The following is a 9,175-nucleotide window of genomic DNA, read 5'->3' on the forward strand; positions in this document are numbered from 1 at the left end:
TCTCTCTCTCTCTCTCTCTCTCTTTCTTTCTTTCTTTCTTTCTTTCTTTCTTTCTTTCTTTCTTTCTTTCTTTCTTTCTTTCTTTCTTTCTTTCTTATCTTCTGTCTTAAAATAGATATTAGGTATTGGTTCCCGGGCAAAAGAGTGATAAGGGCTGGGCAATTGGGGTTAAATCACTTGCCTAGGGTCACAAAGCTAGGAAGTATATGATCCAGATTTGAACTGAGGATTTTCTATCTCTAGGCCTGGACATTTCTTTTCAAAGAGATTTAATGTGGGGCAGCTAGTGGCACAGTGGATAGAGCTCCAGGTTTGGAGTCAGGAGGACCTGGGTTGAAATCTGGCCTTAGACACTTCTCTACTAAGTGACCCTGGGCAAGTCACTTAACCCCAGTTGCCTAGCTCTTACCCATCTTCTGTTTCAGAATTGATACTAAGATACAGGGTAAGGGTTAACCTCTCCCTTTCCACTTCTACCCCCCAACCCAAAAAGATTTAACTTAAGAGATGTAATCCAATTCTGGAGTATCTTTTATTCACACTTATAAGTCTAAGTTAAGTAATGTTCATTCTGAGTTGTATTGTTGTGTACTTTACATATACTCTTGGCAGGCTTCCCCTGAGTTCCATTGATGGTTTTTGGTTGATGTGAAAAATATGGTTATCTTAAAGGTTAAATATATGTGTCTAACCCAAGTGTGACTGATAGCATTTGACCTAATTTGATGGTCATCTATTCTACTCTGCATTCATCAACAGAAAGCTATGCTTTCTTTCCTTTCTAGTTGCTCATAATGTGTTAGTAGAAAGCCAAGCATTCTTAGCTAATCTAATTGATGTTTTTTCCTCTCTTTTAGGAGAGAATGATACAGGGATAGCAACTTCTGAAGGCTACCAGTCTACAAACAAAACGGTAGAGTTCCCCTACCTATCAACCCCAGTTATCAACCAGTTTCTCCAGCATCTAAAGGATTCTGTACTAATAAATTAAGCGCTGGGTCTGGTTCCTGTAGAAGCATCTCATTCAGTGACATCCTTCTGCCATGGTAACAATGAAAGTCACTGGAAAAGTATTTATTTTGGGGAACTCTCTTGGGAATTTGGAAGATCTAGATGAATGCTTGTCAATTTGTAGGCCTAAATTTAGATTTGTCTTTCTTGGCCTTTTAACACATTTATTTTTTAAGGTATACAGGAATTTGAATTCTCACCTAATGGCCCCAGAATTTATTCATCTGGTTATAGTAACTCCCAGAACATATCTAGAAGCTCAGAAAGAGTTAAACAAAGACCACTGAATGATGAATAAAATCCTTACATTAAAGCTCATACACTATTCATAGGAGAAACCTCTCAGTCTTTCACTTTCAACTTATTTCTATTATTTTTTTTCATATAATTATACTTTAGCATGGGTGTTGGGTTTCTCAGTTCTCATCAAAGTGGGAACGGAAAATTAGAAAAAGGCTAAGTGCATTAGTAAGGCATAGAGAAGTATGGTATGACTAAAGATGGTGGACTAGAACTCAAGAAGCCTGACATTATGGAAACATTCAATGTATGACAAATGTAAGGACACATACTTTAATAAGCAAGCACTAAGAGAATTGCAATACTGTATAATAATTGATACTTATAAGGATAACTTAATGACTAAAGGTTAAATTCAACCTTAAGGCAGGGGAAAAGATAATAGATTTTCATCCAAAATGTTTAAAAATGTTTTTGGGGTTGTTAAGTTACAAGTTGTAAATTTCAAGAGTAAGAAGGGACTGAATTTTTAAGTTTTTATCATCTGGATCATGAGTTCAGAATAGATTTTGCCTCTTTACAGCTATTCTGATTGGATTAGTGGAGATGTATCTGAGATTCAACTGCAACAATTGAATTCATTAAATATATATCAAATTCCTATTATGTGCAAATCTCTTTGCTAGATACCAGGCAAAGTAAAGTTTAGAAGAGACATAGACCTTCTCCTCAAGAATGTCATTCTAGTATTGAAATAAATCATAAACATAAATAAATAATAATGGAATACTGTAAAATGAGGACTTTGAATCATGAAGAGCAAGTTAAATTATTATCTAGTTTATTTTGTTTAAAGAAGCATAAAGATCAGATTTTAGCTCATGAGATCACAGATTTTGAGCTGTAAGGGACCTTAGAAGAGATTTAATCTAAACTCTTCATTTTACTGATGAAGAAACTAAGAAAAAAGACATTATATGATTTACCCAAAGTCACACAGATAATAAATAACAGGAAGGATTTGAACTCAAGCCTTTGATTCCAGATTCTACCACATTGTTGTCATTCACAAGGTCAGATAGTGACGACAAACACCTGCTTAAGCATGTATACACACATAATTGCACATGGTCTTTCTCTGTCAAAAATATGTTTAAAATAATTATGAACTTGATAAACATCAACAAACTAACATTTCCCTACAAAAAAGGAGACCAGCATATTCTGTACAGCTTTTGTTTTTTGTGTATTTCAAATTCAATATGGTAGTTCCAACATTGCTCTGCTTGTTTGTCTTATTCTGAAATATCTTCTACTCTTTTGTTCATTTTCTTTTAATGATTCATTGATGCCATTTTCTTTTTTAAGTAATCAATATTACTGCCCCATAATCTTCTCCGTCAAAATGAGTCCTCCCTTGTAACAAACAAGGATGATCACATAAAAAAAATTCCCATCTTGACTATGACTGAAAATAACCGTCTTGTTCTGTACCACCTGCCTTTTTCCTCTTGGCCAAGAGACTGCTCCTCTTCTCTTAACTATTCCCACTACAACTTCTAGTATCCATTTCTTTGGTCAAAATTTTGGAAGGAAGAAGCAGCCAGGTGACTTAGTGCATAGAGCACCAGACCTGGAGATAGGAGCTACTGGGTTCAAATCTGACCTCAGACATTTCCTAGCTATATGACCCTGAACAAGTCATTTAAGCCCAGTTGCCTAAACCCTTATTGCTCTTCTGCTTTGAAACTGATACTTAGTATCAATTCTAAGACAGAAGGTAAGAATTTAAAAAAAAAATTGGGAAAGAGGAGTAAGGAAGCCCAGGATGTTATAGGAACATAGAAAAAAAGCTTTATAATATCCTGATTGGGAAGCAACAATTCAGACTCCTTGAGATCTCATCTAGTTCTGTGTTTCCAGGAGGAGATCTAATGGACTCAAGCCTTCTTTGCTTTTTCCAGGTGAAATTCCAGAATAGCAGAGTTCTTGAAACCATGTACTTTGTAGTCATAAATGCAAATACATTTGCCACCTCCTGTAGTACTTCCCTCCTCCCCCCAAACTCTCTCTCAATTGCTAAACCCTCATCCCTTGGAAATGCACCAATTATTTCAGGAAAGACATAATAACACACACACACTTAAATGATTAGCCTGGGCATCTGGGAGATTAATGATTTATAAGGCTGCTGTGTAGATGAACAACAATATTATAGATTACTCAAGAAAATGCCGTGTATACAGCAGAGAAAAGATGGAAGGTTCTTCACAGTTCAATAATAAAACTGCTACAAATAGCAATAAAAAATCTTTATGTACATTTAAAATTATGTGGGCATATTTTCTCCCCATTATCAGTAACTTAGTTTAGTATCTAAGACCTTTCATACTGATTCTGTTTTCTAGTCTTATCTCCTACTATTTCCCTCTTGTAACCTGTATTCCTGCTAGGTTGGCTTTGGAGGCTTCTTTTGAATATTTTCAGCAGTTTCTTGTATATATGCCTTCATTCATGTTGTGTCATTCCTTATTCCTAGGATGACTCACCCTTTTATCCAACTACCACCACATTTCCATCAGTTGAAATTCTTGCCATTCTTTTGGGTCCAATTAAAATACTGCTCTTCCATGTAGTCTTTAGGAATCCCATTGTGTTTGACTTCTAGCCAGAAGTGATCCCTCCATCCTTTGAATTCTCATAATACTTTGCCTTTAAATACACCATGCACTGTAAAGCACTTAGTGTAGCACCTGGCACCTGGTAGGCACAATATAAATATCCTCCTCCTTCCCTCATCTACTCAATATTATTTATTTGTGTATCTTGATCATAAGGTCTTTAAGGAAAGAAGCCTCCATAGCTTATTCATCATGATCAACGAATAGGCAGGATCTTAAATATGACCACTATATCCCACATACCCCTGACATCACAGGAGAAGAAGTAGACTAACCCTTGCTAAATTTGGTATCACTTTTTACAGTGATATAAGGTTTGGTTATTGGGTAAGTTAGTCCAGTTCTTAAAAACATCAATGCTTTAGCATACTTAAAAACAACCAAACTTTACCTTCTGACTTAGAATCAATAATGTATATTGGTTCCAAGACAGAAGAGCAATAAGATCTAGGCAATAAGGAATAAATGACTTGCCCAGAGCTACATATCTAGGAAGTGTTGGAGATCAAATTTGAATCCAGGACCTGGTTGAGTGTAGTTTTTATAAGGCTATTGCTTTTGTTTCTAATTTCCATTCAGTCTCCTCATAGCCAATTTCACTTATTTATATAGCTTTAACTCGTGGTGTTGAGTTCTTCCTCCTTTGGCAAATGAGGTTAATATTGCTAGTTACCCCTAATCCTTTGGTGCCTGGCTCTGCCCATAGTGTCTTCAATAAATATTTGTTGGAAATTGACAAATGTCTTGTTAGAAATGACTTAGCAGACATGAGGTTTATAAATTTCAAATTTATGAACTGGAATTTTTGCAGTTGAATGGAATAACCTTTGGAAAAAATCTCATCTGTCCTATCCCCAATTATTTTACAGATTTGGGAACATAAGGTTAAACGATTCCAATAAATGATTAATAACCGTTATAGGCAGTGCTTTTTTGGCGATGAACTTATAACTTATTTTTTTACATCTCTGTGTCTCATAGGTTATCCTACAAGACCAACTGACAGCCTCTAATAAGGGAATATATATTGGAGTTGGAGTCTTTGCTGGGGTGCTTCTCGTTCTGATTTTACTTGTCTTTGTTTTGAAACGTAAGTCATTTAAAAAATCTCAATAATGATATACTCTGAAAAAGCTTGAATTCCAAGGACAGCTGATAAGAATAAAAGACACTGAGGAAAAACATAGAGGTAGAAGAGACCATGTGACTCATTTTCTTACCCCTTCATATTAGAAGGGATTATGAGTGGGAGAAAGTAAATAACTTGTCAAAATTAAAAAACAAAACAAATTAATGTCAGAATCAAGACTAGAACCTGAGCCCCTTGGTAATCAGAACGGAGTACTCTTCTAATCAAGCAACCAAAAAATATTTAATAAGTTCTTACTACCTGCTAGAGTTGAACCAATACCTAGCATATCCCTATGGGATATAGGAGAAGCAGTCAACAGGCATTTATAAAGGTACTACCATGTGTCTGGCAGTGTGCAAAATGCTAGGGATATAGTAAAAGGCAAAGAAGTCTGTGCCCTGGAGGAACTCACAATCCCAAATGGGAGACAATATGTAAACAACTATATGCAAACAAAGTAAACATAGTTTAAATAGGAAATAATCAAGAAAGGGAGGAAGGCATTAGAATTGAGAAGGATTGGGAGAGGATTCCTTTGGAAGGTAAGATTTTAATTAAGACTTGAAGGAGGCCAGGGGAGCCAGGAGGCAGAGATGAAGATCAATGAGATTAAGTTTGGTGTAAAATTTCTTATAGAATTACTGTTGTTGCATTGGATTTGGACTCTGGCCATAGCTACCAGTAAAAAAATTAGAAAAATCAACCCAATTATTTGGAGACTAATGGATACTGTACCTGATCATGCTTTTAACTTTTGTTTACAATTTTATCAACTTGTATGTGCTAAACTTCCTCCAAAACTTCCAAAAAATGACCACAAAAAAGGCCAAATAGATTTCTGAGCAGAGAAAGAGAAGAGTCACAGTGAGTCATTTTTCCACTCTGAGCCGGGTTAGGAAGACAAAAGGAGAAAGCCCCTGGACACTGGAGTAAGAACTAGATTAGAGTGTGATGTAAGGGAATAGTATCAGCTGTGAGTTGTGGCTGCAGTGTCATTAGCAAGGGGGAACAGTACACAAGGTTAATGCTCTTAAACAAACCAAGCCCTCCCCACTCCCACCAATAACAGCTTCTTGAATGGCTACTTCCCTTAGACAAAAAACGTCAGTCTTGATCTTAAATTCCTGCCTGGATCATTGAGGAAGTTGATGGGTACACCTGATCCTAAAGAAAACAGAATAAAAGTAAAGACATTATTAGAAAAAGGATATTTTAAAAGTTTAATCTAAGACTCTTCAAGCAGATGAGAAGCCCTAGATTAACAGGCTAATAGGGCCTATGGCCACACATGTTAATGCCATATCCTTCTTCCTTGTTTTTCATTTTTAGGGAAATGACAGAAAAATATAATTATCCTTTGGAAAGGGTTAAATATCCCTTGTCTGTTCAAAATGTGGCACATTGGAAAGAGTACTGGATTAGGAATCAGGAAACTTGGGCTGGATCCCAATTTAACTCAGTTTCTAAATACTTGTGTAACCTTAGGAAAGTTAGTTAGCTTTTCTGTGTTCCAGTTTCTTCATCTGTTAAAACAAGAAGATTGGGGTTAACTTACCTAAGGCCCCTTCCAGCCTTAAACCTATGATCCCATGATATGAAATATTATGTGAAATGTAGCCGTTGTCTAGACCTATATAGTCCTATTCTGTGAGAGTTTCTGTGGAAGAAAATAAGAAGTATAAGGAGAGTTATGCTGGTGGTATATCTATCTATAACTTATCTAATCTATCTTTTCTCTCTATCTTCTCTGTCTTTGTCTCTCTGTCTCTCTCTCTCCCCCCTTTCCTACTGTCTTAGAAATGTTACTCAGTATCTCTTCTAAGGCAGAAGAGAGAAAAGAATAGGCAATCAGAGTTATGTATTACACAGAATCAGACAGCTATGAAGCTTCTGAGGTCAAATTTGATTCCATGACCTCCTGTCTTCAGACCTAGCTCTCTATTTACTGATGCACCTAATCTGCCACTTGTTTGCTGATTTCTGAAATGTGAATGATGATATTGAAAGATAAACAAACCTGGTAGAAAGCTTATTCCAGCTGGTTTCAGGACAACCCTGAGTATAAGACACTCTCCTTGCTAGCAAGAAGTTTATAATCACAGAACATTAATATTGAAAAGGGTTTTTGAAATCACTAATACAGAGCTTCTTTAAAAATAAAATTTTTTTCATTAAATATTTTTCAGTTACATTTTAAAAGATTTTTAACATTCACTTTTATAAAAATTGAGTTCTAAACTTTTTCCCTCCTTCCAACCTCTGTACCCATCCATTGAGAAGGCAAGCAATATGATAATCACTCTAAATTCAAAGTAATGAAAAACATATTTTCATATTAGAAATGTTATAAAGAAAACACATGCAAGCAAGAAAAAAAGAAATAAGATCAAAGTAAGAACTTCTTAACTTTTTTGGTGTTATGCACTCTTCTTAGGATAATAATATAATAATTTATAATATATTATAATTAATTCATAATAATTAAAAATACAAATCATTACCAAGGAAGTCAATTGCAATGAAATGGAGTTATAGAAATTAAAATCAAAATCAAAACCAAAACCACAAACCAACATAATGCAACCAAAACAAGTTCATAGACCCCAGGTGAGGAACTCCTCAGGCTAATCTAATGTTTTCCTTTTAGAGATGGTGGGATTGTTAGGTGAAGCACTGGATAAAGTGCTGGGGCCTGACATCAGGAAGACTTATCTTCCTGAGTTCAAATGTGACCACAGACACTTTCTAGCTGTGTGAATCTAGGAAAGTCACTTAATCTTATTTGCCTCAGTTTCCTCAGCTATAAAATGGCCTAGAGAAGGAAATGCTTGCCAAGAAAAGCCCAATTGGAGTCATGAAGAGTTGGACATAACTGAAAATGACTGAACAACAACAACAGTGGGGTTTAGAGATTTTGCTCAAGGTTTTAGTGACAGAACCAGGATCAAAATGCAAATGGCCCTGAGGCAATTGTAGGAAGATATACCATGAGGGTTTAATCTTGAACTCTTATTTTGTATGCTTTGTGACATGTTCAATTTTTTACCTTTTGGATTCTGACATCTACTTCCCTCCCTTTCTCCTACTTAGGATATTTAGATAACAAAAAGAAGGCACCAAGTCTAAGGTAAGCCTCAAGCATTGTTCTGAATACTCATATCTCTCAGTACAGAGTTGCCTCAGGAAGAAGTAGAACAGTTCATTTTCTTTCTTAATTATATCTGACATTTCTATCTTAAATGAAAATTGAATATCGGTCTTGTTCCTTGTTCTTTTTCCTTTCTGTGCATCCCCTCCTCCCAGCTACTGAGTAAATATCCTAACTCATCCGTGCAAGTCTTTTCTCCTTCCCACCCTGATTTTAGTAATTTTCACTGGCTTCTTCATTTCTCTGGAACAGTGTCAAACTGTCACAGGATTAACCAAGCAGTCACGGTTTGCTAGAGGGAGCATAATTGAATCTCTTAGCTCACTTGGTGATGGGGTGAGAAATTGAATTAGATGCTCTAGTCTCTATAGTGGGTCAAATTGGAGTGGCCTAGAGCCAGGTCTCCATAGAGCTGAAATGAGCAGGCATGAGCTGGAGTGTGTGGCTGTAACTCAAAATATTTGGCTGAATGGAAGAGCAAGGATCTGTTTGAGTGGATTTGTATCTGGCGCTCTCTTGGAGTTGCTTCCCTCCTGTATCAGCAAATGATTTTACTCATACCTAGAAAACTTTGGTGTTTTAAAATTAGAGCCTTGAGGGTACAAATAATTTTTCTATAAGTTTGCAGACACATTATAAAGACTAAATTTCAATGCCATCCGGTTCATAATGATTTTTTTGCTCTTATTCTGAGACTCTCTCTCTCTCTCTCTCTCTCTCTCTCTCTCTCTCTCTCATATATATATATATATATATATTTTTTTTTTTTGGACAGTTTCCATAGTTTCTGTTCAATGTCTATGTTTAAAAGGGGTTTAAAAAAATTAATTTGGAGGAAGAATTAAGAATATATTTTTGGATTCATCTCACACCTCCTCCTCCCTCAAAATGAACTTCTACTTTCTTATTGGCATAACATTCTCCCAATAGAATATAAGCCTCCTGAGGACAGGTATTTAATTT

General features: G+C 35.8%; 1 protein-coding gene across 1 annotated transcript in view; it reads left to right on the forward strand.

Annotated features, from left to right (window-relative positions):
- LOC123233809 (hepatitis A virus cellular receptor 1 homolog) overlaps window positions 1–9,175 on the forward strand; it is a 31,920-nt gene that overhangs the window by 19,140 nt on the left and 3,605 nt on the right. Inside the window, exons 5-7 of the mRNA XM_044659852.1 lie at window positions 858–913; window positions 4,914–5,022; window positions 8,155–8,191. Of these exons, the coding sequence (XP_044515787.1) occupies window positions 858–913; window positions 4,914–5,022; window positions 8,155–8,191 (202 nt within the window). The remainder of the gene's footprint in view (window positions 1–857; window positions 914–4,913; window positions 5,023–8,154; window positions 8,192–9,175) is intronic.

This window comes from Gracilinanus agilis, chromosome 2 (assembly GCF_016433145.1).
Source record: "Gracilinanus agilis isolate LMUSP501 chromosome 2, AgileGrace, whole genome shotgun sequence".
In the NCBI taxonomy this organism is placed as follows: Eukaryota; Metazoa; Chordata; class Mammalia; order Didelphimorphia; family Didelphidae; genus Gracilinanus; species Gracilinanus agilis.